Source organism: Lemur catta, chromosome 1, assembly GCF_020740605.2.
Source record: "Lemur catta isolate mLemCat1 chromosome 1, mLemCat1.pri, whole genome shotgun sequence".
Lineage (NCBI taxonomy): Eukaryota > Metazoa > Chordata > Mammalia > Primates > Lemuridae > Lemur > Lemur catta.
In genome coordinates this window covers 153,659,891-153,677,589 of record NC_059128.1, presented here as the reverse complement: position 1 = coordinate 153,677,589, position 17,699 = coordinate 153,659,891, and the positions used below count along the sequence as shown (strand labels likewise).

At 39.5% G+C, this 17,699-nt stretch overlaps 1 protein-coding gene across 5 annotated transcripts in view; it reads right to left on the bottom strand.

Moving 5' to 3' along the window:
* NEK10 (NIMA related kinase 10) overlaps positions 1-16,887 on the bottom strand; it is a 219,079-nt gene extending 202,192 nt beyond the window's left edge. Inside the window, exons 1-3 of one of the 5 annotated variants that reach the window (XM_045537824.1) lie at positions 16,653-16,887; positions 1,864-1,974; positions 1,601-1,661 (exon numbers count right to left, since the gene is read on the bottom strand). In XM_045537824.1, coding sequence (XP_045393780.1) covers positions 1,601-1,661; positions 1,864-1,937 — 135 coding nt within the window. In that variant the 5' untranslated portion in view covers positions 1,938-1,974; positions 16,653-16,887. Of the gene's footprint in view, positions 1-1,600; positions 1,662-1,863; positions 1,979-2,497; positions 2,550-16,652 lie in introns of those variants that run through there. The other 4 variants (XM_045537804.1, XM_045537820.1, XM_045537816.1 and 1 more) reach the window with 4 other exon arrangements.
* Between the last annotated feature and the right edge of the window lie 812 nt (positions 16,888-17,699).

Genomic DNA, 17,699 nt, shown 5'->3' with positions numbered 1-17,699 from the left:
GAAAGAAAGGTATGTGGAGGTGGGGTCATTAGATTTGGGTCTTGGAAATAGGTAAGATTTTTATAAGAAAGAAATTTGAGAGAAGGGAATAGTAAAAAAAAAAAATGTAGAAGACTTTGACATTATGGCTACATGGTAGGATGTACAGTGGGAAAGAATGCGAACCACAAGCAGCGCTGTGTGCTGACTCATCTTGCTTACCTCTTGAAGAAGGAATGGACTCGATTTGGGACAATCATTCATGCAGGTTTGTGGGCAGGCAGCCAGGAAGATTATTTTAGCAGTATGGAGATAGACAACGGTAAGAATGACTGCTGAACTAGGTAGACAAAAAGAAAAGAGCTCCTGGGGAGTTATAGCACTAACACAGAGGAAGGGGCTCAGAGGAGAAAAGATACTTTAAGGCCATGTTTACTCAGAGTCAATGTTCACCCAACTGTTTTTTGAACTTTAACTTCCCAAGTCATTTTAAAGTTATCTCAGTGGTTAGAAGCATGCATTACAAAGACAGGGTGTTTGGGTTCAGAACTGTACTCCACCATTAGCAGGCTGTGTAATCTTAGGAAAGTCACTTAATTTTTCTGTGCCCTGAGTTTCCTGATCTGTAAAAGTAAGAGTTGTAATTATTAAGCAGGATGATGTAGGTAAAGCACCAGGCACATAGTAAGTGTTCCTTAAATATGAACTATTATTATATGGCCTTTATATGCCATCAAATCATAAGAGAGTAATTCTCCGGTATAAAAATATAGATTAAAATGCTATAGTTCTCTGGTAGGTTTGGTTGACATAAGAAAAATCATCAGAGCTGGATTACCAACCACGTGAGCTCTTAAACAAATTTACTTAAACAAGTACAATGTAGCAGACTTTGGAGCCAGACCACCAGGGTTCAAGTCCCATCCCTGCCATTTACTAGTTGACAGTGCTAAATAAATGTCTGCTATTATCATTATTATTAGCATTGCTATGTTGTTCCCCAAACCTCCATTTATAGACTCTAATCTCATGACTTTCTAAAACCTTACAGAAGCAAAACCAAAAAGAAAAGTTTAGAGATAAATTCAAGCAAAAGTACCCATTCCTTCTCTGTCTAATAAGAATATAAAAATACTATTATAAAAATAGACAAAACTCACTCCTCTCCCCTCTTTTTGGTGAGGTATAACTTGTAGCAAGCCTCAAGAGTGGTCCTATAGCAAGGGAGCAGGATTGAGAGGGGTTGGAGAGAAGGAGGAAAATATGGTAAACAGTGCTTTGGAAAAACCAATTTCCCTAAAGCTCTGATGAGCCAGATGTTGGGCATTCAATAAAAGAGTATGCTGTTTCCTGAAAAGGAAAAGCTTTGCTAATTAGGACACAGGGCGATAAGCACAGGATAAAGCAGAGCCCAGCCAGAGAGAAGAATGAGAAGACTGTGGATGCTAAATCTTGGCAGAGCCTGAGCCGGGTATGAGAGCAACAGCCAGATGAAGAAAGAGAAAAGATGTGAAAGAACAACGAAAAGCAGACATGTCGTTCATAAAGATGTTAAATGGATCCCTTCAGAAATATGTGATTTCTCTTTTATTATTGCATGAACATTCTTTGAAAACACTACCTGTTGTTTGCTTGACTGAACGTTCAAAAGGCACCGAAGTCTTTTAAGATCTGAATAGTCCCTAGGAGAAAGAATAACACAATGTCAACCCACAGAAGGCTCCAGGTGAACAAGTTTCCTTTAGAACTCCAGAAATGATCAAAAATTTCAGTAAACACTGTAAGCAGTTGTCAAGGGTCTTCTCTATTTCTCAAAAAGCCATTAAATATGTTCTGTAGCCACTGCCTAAGTTAATAATTAGCAAACACTCAGTATGGGATTACCTGATGGTGATTCCTTGCTGTTTTTTATCAGTTGATTTCTCTGTGGTCTTCACCTTTTTGTCTTGATCAGGCATTGTAAAACATCAATGCCTCAGAATTAACATCGCATTCCTTTCAAAGTAAATAGGAAGGAAAACTTTAGTTGCGTTGTGTGCACCAAAATATTCTCAATTAATCCGGACAAAATTCACATATAATGTCTAATTAAACATGTAAAAACTAACATTTATTTCTAATACAATAATAAAAGTGTTAATATGAATACCATTTACTATTTATTTGGGTATAATTTATATTAATAGTAGCCCATGAGCCTATATTTTCTGGGTCATCCTTGATTTCAAGTATTCTGACCCATTGGCACAACAAGTATTGTTCTGCATATCAGAACAATATCTACATACATGAGGCTTTCATTTCCTTCTTGTAAAACAGTCTATAGCTATGGTTTGAGCAGGAATTTGAAGCCAACAGCAGGCCAATGTTTTTATGTAGAGTTTTCTTTCTGTCCTTGAGGGAAAAATAAAATTAGATTCTATTTATTTTGACTGGATTTTTATTTTAGAACTTCATCTATACACATATATATAAATCAAATACTTAAAGCCAAACTGACACTTTCATGCCATCTCACTTGTCTTTCTCCACAAGATTCCCAATTTAGAGTATTTCTCCCTCAGCATGAGTCACTTCCCTAAGAGTCCCAGAGAAAACCTCACCTACTCACAAATAAACCCTCAGTGTTGAAGGTAACTACAAAATGTTGGAGAATTTCCAGAATTCCTAAAGCTTGTCAGCTGCTACCTGAAACCCTATATGGGTCAAATCCAAAACGTGGGCCAGTCTTGCACAGCTCCTGAGCTCACCCAAGAATCTGGCAGTGAGGCTGGCCCACCTGGAATTACAGTACCTAGGCACTTCAATCTTCTGAATTAAGCTTTGTAGTGTCATCATGGTCACCCTTCCTAAGATCAATTTTAATACTATTTCCCACCCCGATTCAAAAGATAAGTATGGGTTCTTTGTCAGTAGACAAAGAACAATTTATGTTTGCTTTTTGTTTTAACAATTTCTATTAATAATTCGATTGTTTTAATTTCCAGAATAGAAAAATTGAAGATACCCATCCTTCCAATTACACAGCACACACAAAATTAAATCTACTATTAGTTTAATTTGATTGGATGTAAAATTTTCCAACTGTCTTCAGTTTGACTTCAATGTACTGTTCAGGCATGTAAAAGCATGCATTATTGCCTCATAATTGCATGCTTCACTGTACTGTGAAATCTATGGTCAAAATCCAAGTGTGTTAGAGGTATTTAGAGGCAAAAGGAATGTGCCAATAGATGTTTCACTGCAAAAGAATCCAGTGAAATTTAATTTTATGAAATACACAAAGACAGTTTATCTAAGGATTTAAAAATGATTTTCCCAATATAGTTGTCATACTGGTGACAAATAGTTGAGCTGGAAATAAGAGTTGGAGACCAAGGCTCTTGTCACAGGTGTACAAGAAGAAAAGGCACAACATCGATAATTTAGGATTGTACCTAGGATATAACATCATGGTTTCTTCATTCAACAAATATTGAACATTTACTATGCCTAATTTCAGACTGAAACCTGATAAAGGTAAAAGAGACTATCACAGGTTTCTACCATAAGTAAAGAAAAACCCACTTATGAACTTTAAAACCTGTTTCATGAGGTGCTTAGATAGCAATTTGATTTAGCATATGTTTTACTCTAGAAGAAAGGAAGGGAAGGAGGGAGGAAGAGAAGGTGGAGGTAGGAAGAATAGAGGATCTGTAAATTAGTGTTTAAAAGCCAAAGACCCAAGTGCTTTTAATATATAAACGTTAAAATGCCCCAAAAGTTCTAAAATAAAAATCCAGTCAAAATAAATAGAACCTAGTTTCACTTTTCCCTCAAGGACAGAAAGAAAATTCTACATAGATACATTGGCCTGCCAATGGCTTCAAATTTCTCCTCAAATCATAGCTACAGACTGTTTTAGAAGTAGGAGATGAAAGCCCCAATGATGTGCACATGAGCATGTGTGGAAAAGCTCACAAGCTTCTGCTGCTAGAAGGAGATCACATTTGCAACTAGCAAACCCTGGTAAACATCCTGTCTCATTCTCTTGCTCAATCTCCAGAATTTTATTGACTGGTTGTGTGAACAGAAAATAATCATCTAATAGTTTTATCAGTTTGAGATTAACATGTACTCTGTGAGCTGGAAGAGTGAATATAGATAACTCTCTGGAAATGTTTCACTTAATTAAAGAATAACAACAAATTCACCAGTGTCAGTAGAAACAGACAATTGCCTTTAGGATAAAAAACAAAATCCTTTCCACTTAATGGCAGCTAAAATGGCAACCATTCTGAAAAAACTTTGAGAAGTTGGGAATGCTTTAAAATATTTATTATAATCTCATTTTAAATTATCAATAATGATTTCACTACACTAATGTCTACAATCCAAAATGGAGGTGGAGGGAAGTGCAGTTCACATCTTAAATTAAGATGCCCTGGGGCTGGCAACCTATGAAGGAAGTGTTCCCAATAGAGGTCAGGCAGGGGTGCTAGCCAAGGCAAAAGCTCTCCAGAGGGTAGCTTCAGACTGATTCCACACTGAATCAACTCTGGAATGGAGACTATGCCTCAAAGTTGTGGAAATCTGAAAAAAGGGAGCCTGGTTCTCATATTTCTGTAGCTTCAGCCATAACAGGAGTGCCTGGGGGTACAGAGACCCCAGTAGCTTGGGGGCAGTCCTCTGAGTAATGAGACACAGGAACTGGCAGTTAGAAGCAAAAGAACACCGAAGCCAATGCCCAGGACACACAGAGAGTCATAAGGCATCAGAGATGCTCTGGACAGAGTGCCCACATGATCCACATTATCTGGATCACCGATTCCATGTGGCAGAGCTGTGGATAATGAGGGTACAAGAACCTTTGTTCTGGATACTAACTGAGCAAACAGAGCCTACTGCAATGGCTCTCCACTACCGAGTTAAATTTCCTCCTCCTTTGCTTCACCTTTCCAGACACTAGCACGTCCTCCTGGCCTAGTAGCTGGCTCAGTCCTTGGTCCTCTCTTTTCTCTATCTATTCCCTCTCCCTAAGGGATCTTTTGCAGTTCCATGGTTTTACATACCATTCGTAATTCTAAATTTCTATGTCCACTCCTGACCTGCTGAATTCACGAAGTCACCATCTGGGTATCTAATGGGTATCCCAAATTTAACATGCCCAGACGGAACTCTCAACCTTACCCCCAGTATCAAATTCCCCTAGAGCTCCCCATCTCAGTAACTGGCACCACCCTATCTCTCTACACAAAAGGTCAGGTGACATTCTTGATCCCTCTCCTTCCTCTACCTCCCACATTCAAGCCATCAGCAAAACTAGTCAGCTTTCCCTTCTCTCCACTCCCACAGCCGTCACCCTAATCCAAGCTGCCATCTTCTCTTGGCTGGATCACTGTTACAGCCTCCTCACTGCTTCCATCCATGTGCGTCTATATCCATAGGAACCTGACAGATTATTTTAAAATGTAAATCAGATCATGCCTCTCTGTGGCTTACAACCTTTCTGTGGTCTTCTTTTGCACTTGGCTTTTAACCATGACCCTTTCACCTGGCTCAGCTTGCCTCCTGCCCTTTCCCTCTTGCTTACTCCACTTTAGCCATGCTGGCTTTCTAGGGAGAAAAATGAACCCATAAACATGCCAACTGCTATGGTTTTAATATTTGTCCCCTCCAAAACTCATGTTGAAATTTAATTGCCACTGTAGCAGTATTAAGAGGTGGGACCTCTGAGAAGTGAGTGGGCCCTGAAGGCTCTGACCTCATGGGTGGGTTTAATGCCTTTAACAGGGGGCTTTCAGGAGCAAGTTCTCTCTTTGCTCTTTCACTCTTCTGCCATATGAGCAAGTGTTCCTCCCTGCCAGAGGATACAGCATTCAAGACACCATCTTGGAAGCAGGGACCAGGTACTAACCGGACACCAAACTTGCTGGCACCTTGATCTTGGATTTAGCCTAGCCTGCAGAACTATTCTGTATAAATTACCCAGTCTGGGGTATTCTATTATAACAGCACAAAACGGACTAAGACCATTTGTGCCCAGGAACATGTCAACCTTATTCTTGCCTGAAAGCCTTGGCAGTTGCTGCTTGCTGTTCCCCTCTCATTTGCTCAGGCTGGCTCTTTTGTGTCCTTGAAGTTCTCAGTTCAGATGTCCCCTCCTAAGTGAGGGCTCCTCTGATGAACCTCTGCAGCACGGTCACACCCACACACTCATACTTACACAGCACCCTGCTTTATTTCCCCCCGGAGCTCAGCAACACCGGAAATCCTCTTATCCATCCATTGGTTTCCTTGAACTAGCTCCTAAGCCCTACACAGCAGGGACTTGTGTCTGTTTCATCTAAAAATATATCCCCACACATAGAACAGCACATAGCACAGTGCACGGCACATTGCAAGCACAGTATAAGCACTCGAAAAATATTTGTGTCATAATCTGTAAGGAGTGACTTAAGTTATTCTTACCAAAGTCTGACAGTTATTTGCTTTTTCATAGTTATTTATTTTTAGGCTTAGAGCTTCCTCTGACCTCCCAAGTCCAGTGATTCTTCTTAGTGCTCCCAGAGCAGCTGATATTCCCATTGCGAACCTATACATTCGATATTGCAATTGCCTGATCACCACATAAGACCAGGGGGGACTGGGCTTCTCTTATTCACCAGACACAAGGTAGGCAAATAATAAATATTTATTGAATGCAAGACCTAATAAATGGATGCATGAATAAGGGATTATTTTTAAAGAAAACTGTGTCATTACTCTTTTAGTTCAACAAATTTCACAAAGCTCTTTTCTAAATCAGATCAATTGATGAGCATGTGTAATGTCGCAATAATCCTGAATGCATTCAGGAATTATTTATTCAGTCATTTGCAGGATAGTTAGAATTCTATGTAAGATAATATTAATCACAGTGCTTATGAAACTGTGGAAAGAAGTTTTTTTTTTTATTTCCAATCTTTTAAAGACTGATACATTTTGTCCACATCTTGTTCACTGAGACAAGTCCACTGATCATGTGCTTGGATGTCATGGCTATGTCGAATTGCTGTAAATATTTCTAAATTCTTACTCTCAATTTCTATCCTTATATCCTCATGGACCAGTAACATGCCAGTGTGAAGACCACCTGAATAGCACTGGGCTAGATGACTGAAGTCTGTCTTTTCAAGTAACAGAATTATTTTCACAGCGACTCTAGATGATTCTTTGAGAACCTCAGCCCTAAATACAAAGCCTAACGGGACTAACCCAGTGATTGTCAATTCCACGACAACCAGAAGAGGGCAAGGTGAGCCTAGGAGGGGAGAACTGTGGCTGAGTAGTTAAAGCTAAATGTGGACTCCCCACTTAAACCGAAGCTGTCTTACTTCTGGGGTTCTGTGTACAAGTTTCATTTGGGTAAAGGATTCCATTGCTAAAAATAAAAATAGAAAATCACAGATTCTCTAACACTTATTTTACAGATGAAATGAAGCCAAAGAGATTATAACACTTGCTACACAAACACTTGTACCCACATGGATTTTTCTTTGAGTCTAATGGGAATGCTGAAATTTAATTTGGTTTTTTAAATATACAGTCGTGAAAGATTATATATAAAAACCAAATGCATGTTACTTTAAAAACAGAAACTTGTCTGGGCACGGAGGCTCATGCTTGTAAATCTTAGCACTTTGGGAGGCCAAGGCAGGACTGCTTGAGGCCAGGAATTCAAGACCAACCTGGGCAACATATTGAGACCCCATCTCTATGAAAAAAAAAGAAACTTTAAAATTAGCTGGGTGTAAGTGGTACACACCTGTAGTCCCAGCTACTTGGGAGGCTGGGGCAAGAGGATCGTTTGAGCCCAGGGGTATGAGGTTGCAGTGAGCTATGATGACACCACTATGCTATAGCCCAGGCAACAGAGCATGACCCTATCTCAAAAAAAAAAAAAAAAAAAAAAAAAACAGAAATTTTCAGTGTCTGTACTTTGTACACCTCCATCATGGGGCCTGTATACTATCTCAGGGGGAAGAGAAAAGATCTTTCCATACCTCACAATATAAAAAACGGGTTTGGTGTTTACAGCCCTAGACAAGTACAGACATAATCACAGTTCTGACTGCACTGAATTTATTAACTGATTTTTAAAAAGAAACCCTTAAAAGTAATTCCTTTCTTCTACTGTTTGAAATTTGGGTTAATGCTAAAGAAGTCCTCAGAGACACACACCTCATTTGCTTGTGATCTCTTGGTAATTGCAGGGTAAACACATATGACAGAGAAAGAAATGTATGCCACGGTAAAATTACCTAATTGACTGTAATTAATCTAAATTGTGCAATATAAACCCACTAACTAAATAACGTAGTGAGCATTCATGATATGGTTTTCAGATCCTCCATCTGGAAATCTGTTTTCATTCCATGGTTGTCTTACCTGCTCAAAAGATTCTTAAGTGGCCTCACCTTTACTAAATATGAAACAGAGAGTCATTTGAATCATTATGGGAAATCTCCCACAAATATATTTATGTATTTTTTCCTATTAATCACATAGGTTGCATCTTTGAAAATATTTTACTTTATTTACTACATTCCCTAATAGTTTAAAAACCAGCACTTTTTTTTTTTTTTTTTTTTTTGAGACAAAGTCTCACTCTGTTACCCTGGCTAGAGTGCAGTGGTATCATAATAGCTCACTACAACCTCAAACTCCTGGGCTCAACTGATCCTCCTGCCTCAGCCTCCCGAGTAGCTTGGACTACAAGCACACACCACCATGCCCAGCTAATTTTTCTATTTTTTGTAGAGACAGGGTCTCACTGTGTTGCTCAGGCTGGTCTCAAACTCCTGACCTCAAGCAATCCTCCGGTCTGGGCCTCCCAAAGTGCTGGGATTACAGGCGTGAGCCACGGAGCCCAGCCAAAACCAGCACTTATAAAGCAATAACAGTAAAAGTTTAGCATGACTAAAGTTAATCACCACGTTGGCTATAACAAGTTTATTATTTGGAAAAAGCACTAAAATAGACTGCTATGAACCCTACCACACAAGGAAGTTGGAACTTCCTTGCACTGACAATGAAGAGTCTCTATTCCTTTTGATGAACTACGGTTAAACTTCCACATTAGATGACAAGTTACAGTTCTGTCTGTGCTCAAGAAGACAGATTAAATGAACTTAGGGAGCTTTCAGCCACATAACTAACTGGCAATGCACAATGAAAAAGCATTTTTCTAATTCCTTTACTGTACATATTTTTTCTTAAAATTTCTCTAATAGCGGTTCTTTGAAAAAGTGGTTAAAATAAGATAAAAATTCACATTGAGCAGCCATAAATAAGACAAACATGATAAAATGTATCATTTAAAAGTTTATTTCTTAATTTTGATGATTGTACCATGGTGATGCAAGATGTTAACATTAGGGGAAGCCAAGTGAAGGGTATATGAGAACTCCCTGTTCTAGTTCTGTAGTTTTTATGTGTTGAAATTAGTTCAAAACAAACACTTAAAATTCATTGTTCACTTGACCAGGTTATGTAATTAAAGTGCTTAGAGAATTGAGAAAGAGATTTCTTTTTACAAAGAATATTTGCACTTAATTTCGTAGATACATGGTGCTTAGTCTTTTCAAATTATGTGTACTCTAGAAAACTATATATCCTGCACAGAAAGTGTCAAGTTAAATTGGTCAAATTGCTGGAAAATAAGACAGACAGACAGACACAGACACACACACACACACATTTTCAAAGTAAAGTGAGGAAAAAGTTGAGGAAACCCTGTAAGAAACATGACTTACTTATACCTATTACAGCTCAAAAAGGAAGTCTGGTTCTCTAGTCTAACCTTTGGTCTTGATTTTATCCCTTATATTACATTGTTATTATTCTTCAGTGGGAAATATGTGTGGAGTCGGCAGAACAGAGACAGTTAGGACACCAAAGAACTTTAGAGAACATGCAGTATCAGGGGTCTAACACCTTCCAGGCCCAGGGACAGAGTGTAAATGAATAAGAACAGTGTAGACAACAGAGAGCAGTGGAGCTTCGATCATACCTGAGAAGGCATACTCTCCCAAAACAAGACAAAATACTTGCACAGGTTAACCAAACAAACAGATCTACAGGCCATCAGTTGCAGACCATGATTCAGCTCCCTTCGTTTACCAGATGAGGCAATTAAGGCCCAGAGAGGTAAAATGAGTCCAAGGCCACACAGCACTTTTAAGAGTAGAAGGAGAACAAAACCCAGTTCACCTTCAGGGTCTCAATCATTATTAATGGAAAACTCCAGGGAAGATGGGAAAGAGAGAACTTGTTGACATTGTCCCTTAACCAACTGATGTTTGCATAACTTCATCTCCTGGACTTTGGGGTGCTTACAAACGTTCATTCATTCATTCATCCTGGTTCACTCATGTGAAATATGTAGGTGGTATATTTGAATCATCATATGGTAGGAAACAAAGACACAGTTGCCACAGAACCTGTCCCTAGCTGACGGCAAGTATTATTAGCATGGCCTTGCTCTGAGTCAGTAGACTTGACACCTTCTTTGTGCAAATAATTTATACTTCAGCAATTTCCTGTTTCATATTTAAACAAGCACTTGGGGATTTAAAAAATAGGAATTCTAATAGTATTCTGACCCTCTCCCACATATTCCTCCAAATAGTTATTAGCCACCTACTATGATGATAGATACTTCTCTAGCTAATAATACTAACCCAAGTTGATCTAAGAGTGCTGCTCCAAAATTAACCAGAACATGTGACAACAGACACCACCACTATAATCTCCTATTTTCATGACTTGTTCCCATTCAAACTCATGTCTTTTGTTATAAGGGGAAATATCTGCAGATATGAATGTAGATTCTATGGATTCCCTCAACTGTCATTGCACAACCATATTTGTGATATGTTGTTGTGTTTGTGCCTTGTGTGGCAGCTACAGCACCCAAGTCTACTCATAATATAGTTTATAATATGCCTATGTTAGAGCAAATGAACCTATGACCCACATATTAAGTAATGGTACTAAAAAGGAGGAAAAAGGTCCAGATGATGTGAAGGAAGAATCTATATTAACCAATCAACAAAAATAAGTAAAGTTAAATTTCTCTTTTCTCATTGACCCCAAACATAATAAGATTGCATTCTATTCTCTGTTTTTGTGAGAAAGAGAAAGGTGACAATGATATTCATTCATTCCTCTAAGAAATATTTATTGAGTCCGTAAGTATACGCAGGTACTGAAGATACAGCACTGAATAAGACATGGTCAATAACGTCTTCTAAAAAATAGTTAACTATCATTATAATAAATCATAAAGTAAGTACAGATTAGATTCAACCCAAACTGCTAGAACCTCTACAGGTGAAAACAACACTGAATAAACAAATTGATGTTTATAACATTTGGTGGCACTGCAAAAACTAGAAGTACTTTCTGAGCCATAAAATTAAATTAAATTTCACCTGATAACATATGTTAAGTGTATTTTAATATTTACTATGCTCTGCCTGTGCACAAGACAATACTGGGCACTATAAAAAGAATCCCTCCACACCCCAGTGTGTGTGTGAAATCATAAGCATGTAGGTTAAATCACATGAAACTGCTGAAAATGGTGCTTTTTTAAAAAAGACCAATTTTAATGGTTCAGCCTAATACAATCGATTAAATAAGGAGACTAGAAATGTCACAAAGCAAAAAAAAATAATTTCTAAATGAGATTATAAACTGAAAGAAATCAGGGAAAGAATGATCATTGTGGGTTGAAAAACTATGGAAAGGCTTCTTGAACTGGGGGCTTGAGGAGGGTCAGAAGGATGGGGAGGGTATGTGAACAACATGCCAGAACAAAGGGATGGAGGCAAGATCCTGAAAATGGTTTTGGGAGACAGTGAATAGATGAGTTGAGCTGGAGCTGGAGAGAGGCGAATGTTGGGAAAAGGAAGTTCCACAAGCAAGCTGCAGCCAGCTTGTGGAACTCCTAACGGCTAAGGAGTTTGGAAGCAATACTCTTTTTCTTAGAAATTTAAAACATTTACATGCAGCTCATTTAGTCTATTATCACTTCTATTAATCTTTGGCCAACTCTTTTGAATAAAGAGAAATCTACCTGAAGTAATGTTAGAGCATTCATGGAATACAAATGAACTACATTAAGTGGCAGGAAGACCAGAGGTAATTATATTAGGCAAGGAGAATGACCATACAGTCTCAAATAAGATAGTCTCAAACAGAGACCTTTGACACAGACCTCAGAAAAATAACACCTTCCTCTTTCTCATCCCCATATCCAAGGCTAGGTCACTACGTCCCATTTATTTTTCTACTAAATACAATTCTTGTCTGTTCATTTCTCTCCATCTTCACTACTAACACCCTAGTCCAAGATTACCTTGTCGCTCGCCTGAACTACCATAATCACTTCCTAAATGATCTCCCAACTTCCAATTTTTCTCTCTCCCTAACAACAACAAAAAATATGTTCTCCACACAGCAACAATAGCACTCTTTTTATGGTATGAATCTAATCAATATAGCCTTTATAGGCTTCCCATTTCTCTTAGGATAAAAAAAAAAAAAACTTACCAAGGCCTGTGAGGCGTTGTTGCATGTGATTGATGCCTTGGCCCCCTGGCCAGCTGCCACTGACACTTTGCCCTTAAGGCCTGCCCCAGAGCTGCTTCTCCTGAATGTGCCCAGGTCTTCACGCTGAGACTCAATGGCTACATTGGTATGGAAAGGCCTGGAAGGCTTGTCCTTCATGTCTCAACTCAAATATCCATTCTTTGAGCTGAACTCCTAGACAGGGTCACAGCGCTGCCAAGCACCACCTTGCAGCTCTTGATAAAGAGGCAGATTCAGGCAATAATTCAATAAATACCTATGTCCACCTCCCTTAGTTTACTGTAAACCAGTCAAGCACAGGAAAGACAGTCTTTTGGCTCATCCCCGGGATCTAGCATATAATTCCTAGATTACAACAAAAGATGTATTCAACAGATGACTGCTGAATGAATTCATTAATGAACAAATGATTGAGAAGCTCCAAGTATAGTTGGACCATGATTATTTAGATACGGGGAGAAAAGATAACGAAAAAATATCAGCAAATGCTAAGTTTGCCCCAGCTGACCAGTATCCGGTGATTACAGAATGTTGGTTTGACTAAAAATCTCTATATAAATAAAAGGAAGCCACAAAGAAAATAATATACAGTAATGCATTCATGTTTTAAATATGTATTACCTCAAGTATATATGAACAGGACAATAAAATTTCCTTAAGGACTATGAATATTCACATTATATCAAGTGTAGCATACACATGTACATCATATGAATGCGACAGTCTCCACTGATGCGAGTTTACAAGTTTGGGAATGTGAATTGTTCTGGCTACACCACTGGGATATAGTCAAAAGGAGTGAGAGTGATAGAGGAGACCTGGTTTCCACTTGCCCACTGAGTGACCTCAGGTATGTCCCTGGACATCTCTATTAGTTTCCTAATCTACCAAAAATTAGAAATAACAATTTTCCTATGACAAGGTGGATAGTCTGGACAAAATAGAGTGAAATCCCTTTAGAATTGTCAACAATTATTGAAATGTAAGTTATTGTTATGATAGCTGTTGTAAACATCATTGGTAATATTATTACTTCATTTGAAGAGCTTGTGTTTAAATCATTTGTATACATTCACTGATTTTGAGCCCTTGACATAAAATTTAAAATAGGTTTTAATTTCAATGTCACAAATGTCTTTATTTTAATGTTTTAAACCTCATAAGGCTTATTCTTACAAGCACTTTAGTATATTATTTAATCCTCAAAACAACCCTATTAGGTGAGTAGTATTGTATCTCCAACTTATAGACGAAGAAACTAAGGCACTAAAAAGTTAGGTAACGTGGCCAAGATCTCATATCTAGCAATAACAATAAGAACAAATGTTTACGTGATGGTTACTCCGTGCCAGCACTGTTCTAAGTGCTTTCCATACATCACCCAATATATTTTCCTAACAAATCTACAGGTGGCTGCCATTATTGTCCCCATTTTACAAAGGAGGGAAACGAGGCCTAGAGAAGTTAAGTCATTTGCCCAGGTCACACAGCTGGTAGGTGGCAGAGCAGGATTTGAAGTTAGGCAGAGCCCTCCCTATTAATCTTATGTGGTACTAACTCTCATTTATTGGTGGCATTTATCCATCTTTCTATTTGCCTATCTTTATTCTAGAGAAATGTTTACCTCTTTAATAAACAAATATTACTTTATATATACTTCTTTCAAATTAATTAAAAATTCTCCTATTTTGCAAAATACACTAAATTCCTGATGGCCCAGGGTCAATGTTATGGCTGCTGTGCCTTATCTGCCCTGCTTCTAGTTCTTATTTTAATTTTTATAAGAGGGCTTTTCAAAGTCTCTTTTCTGGATATGAGCCAACTGATTATCATTTTAACACTTTGACTCTGCTGACTGCTTTGAAGCTAGAATCTATGTCCATTATAACTAATCCTAAAACAAGATTTAATAAGCCCTGAGTGGATGCCAACTCTACAAACTTAAGTATATGCATGATCTTTATTATGACTATTGTAGATTTTAGCTGAGATGAGGGAAAGTCTGACCTATAGATAAGTATGAGGGATTATTTCACCAAATGAAAAATCATGTATTTTATTCAGTGCTCATATTCTTTTTCTTATGATACATGTCAGGCATATACATGAGCATGTTTAAAGTTCACTTTTCTCTGAAGATCAAATTTTTCAAAAATATAAAGGTCATTCCCCAATCCAAGCCACGGACCCTTATCCCCAAGCTGACACTTTCTGTCCCTTCATCCTGCTTTAGTTTTCCTGTTTGCCTATGTCTCTGCCCCAAGGAGAACATAACACAAATAGCTAACACTTACATGGCACTTCCTATGTACCCACCACTGTTCTAAGAGATTTGTCCATATTAACTCATGTAATGTTCACAACCATCCCATTTTACAAGTGAGGATTTTACAGGTTGCACTTTCTTTTGCCTTGCCCTTATCTAGCATGGAGCCCTGGACCTACTAAATGGTCAATAAATGTATTGTGTATAATGACAGGATGGTGTCCAAGAAATTGTGCTTGACTGAATCAAAAGACTGATAAAGAAGCTGATTAGAGGCTAAGTAATTTGTTAAGGGCCACAGAGGTAAAATGCTAAAACCCACCTGTATACAACTCTAAAGCTTAGCTCTTCTTGCAAACCATGCTGTTCTCTCTCTCTCTACCTTTTTAAATTTATGCAACATCATAACAGCTGCCATGATAATGACTATGGCATGAAATACAGACTGTGCATTGAAATATAGCTTCCAACTAAGGGCCTTGAAATTAAAGTAAAACCTGTAAATTAAACACTCAGCTTTTATTTTTAAAAAAAGCTTTATTGGCTGGAAGTTATTTTTGACTTTTCTGGAACCAATAACGATGCCATGAAAAATAAAAACTTCTCATTTTAGAGATTCATTCATTTAGCGAGTATTTGTTGAACACCTGCTACATGCCTTGTACTGGGCTAGCTGCTGGAAGTATAACAATGGTAAGACAAACATGGTCTCTGCCCTCTCTCACACAGAGAGTCTCTCACAGAGAGAGAGTCTAGAGGAAGTAGTAGAAAAATAATCAGGCAACACACAAAGAATGATTGGGGAGTGAGGGCATGGGTAGAAAGGGTGGAAAAAAGGAGTCCATCCTAGGCAGTGAGCAACAGGTGAGATTACCACACACAAGAGAAAATGTGGCATGTTCTGGAAACAAATAAAATGGAATTGTTGATAGATGCCCTACCTAAGGATTAGATTAGGGTAATGAAAACTCTTTGCATGACTTTAAGCAGGAAAGGGAAATGCCCCTATATGCTTTTTAAAAAGATCAGTCAGTCTATCAGTGGTGGGGAAGATAGGTTAGACAGAACCAGACCAAAATCAGGGAAGCCAGGGCGTTGAAACTAACAAAGGGACTGGTGGAAATTATAAAATACTAAGAATGGAGATGGTGATGTGGGAACCGATTCAACATTTATTAAGAAGGTGTATGTAGCCTTGATAATTGTTGGAGATGCAGAGTCAAGGCTGCTGCCCTGGGTGTGAATTTTGATAACTGAGTGGATGATAGCGCCCCAAATAGGGAATCCAAGGGCAGTAGCAGTCTGCTGAGGGTCGGTGGGGGAAGACGGCATTTAGGGTTGCCCGTGTGGAGAGTTAGCGGGCAGTTAGATGATGTTGGCGCCTGGTGCCTAGTGGAGCAGGCTAGGCTCAAGGTGGAGGCTTTCTAGGTATCACCAGACCAGGGGCAGCAGGAAAGCAGAGGCCCTAAATCAGAGCGGCATCATTTAAGGCAAGGCAGAAAAGCGACGCTCATAGAGATTTACAACTAGCCTCCAGAGGCGTCTGAGCAGATCGGAAAGGACACACTCAGGCTCCATTTGTTTGATGGCACTTGCCCGCCATCCATCCGTCCAACACAAACCCATCTGCTTTGAGACTGGCTCACGCAGCGCCTCACCTACCTGAGAGCCCACATTCTCTGCCCCGCCTGTCGCTGAGCGCAGCCGGCTGCCGCGGCTCCCGCCCCGCCCCGCGGGGAGCTGGGAGCGTCTCCCCGCAGACCCGCCTCGCTCCGCGCGCCCCACTCACCGCGCCGGAGGGACGGCCCCTCCTTCAAGCCAGTCTCCAAACCGCCCTTCTCATCGTGCCTGCCACGGTCGCCCGCTGCTCCAGATCGGGGGTCCCGCCCTCCCTCCGGTCCACGCCTGGTCCCCTCAACCTCGGGGGCACAGCGGCCGGCTGCACCGTCGGTTTTTCAGTCAAATCCGCCTTCAGGCTACCAACCGGCGCCGGCTGAGCCAATGCCGACGCTTCTTCCTCCAACCCCCGCACCTCAGCCAATAGAGAACGGCCATGCTACGAAGTGCACAGCGCCTAGCGACAGATGACGCCTGCCACAGAGTTGCTGTAGCAACCGGAGAACAAGCTGGGTCCAGCCCGCTGGAAGCAAGAAACGAGGCAGAAAGTGCCTTAAAGCTGTGCTGCAGGCACTTGGCCCGGCCACAGAGCTACCGAGGTCTCCTAAACGCCGTAAGGTCTTCTGGACTTGGGGTGCCCAAACTTCGGCGGGAAAGAACAGCTTCATCCTGGGGTGTTTAACTTCAAGAATTGCAGAGGGCTAAAAATCAAATCAATTCTCTTTCAAAGATTTAACTTGATAAGAAATCAATGCAACATGTTAAATAGCTTTCATATGTTATGAAAACATTTTTCAGTTGCTCAAGCGCACTGCATGATGCTGCAAAAGTAAGAGTGACCTGGGATTCAAGAGATCTGTATGGCACACCTATCACCAGATTGTTTTGTTGTCTTGGGCAAGTCATTTCACCTTTTGTAAAATTCTGAAGCTTCTTTAAAAATTGTGAATTGCATTAAAGCTTTAAAAAGATACGTAACATTATGGAGCTTTTAAAAGATTGAAAAATACCAAATTTATTGAGTGCTCAATTTTATGCTGGGCACTATCCAAATTCTTTCCTCATTTTATTTCACTTACTCTTCACATCAGCTGTTAGTCATTTTTTTATCATAATTTGGATATAAAACGGGGGCACAAGTTTCCTAAGTAGTCCAACATGGCAAGAGCCAGTAAGTGATGGAGTCTAGAGCCCAGTCTTAACCCCAATTATGGTCCCA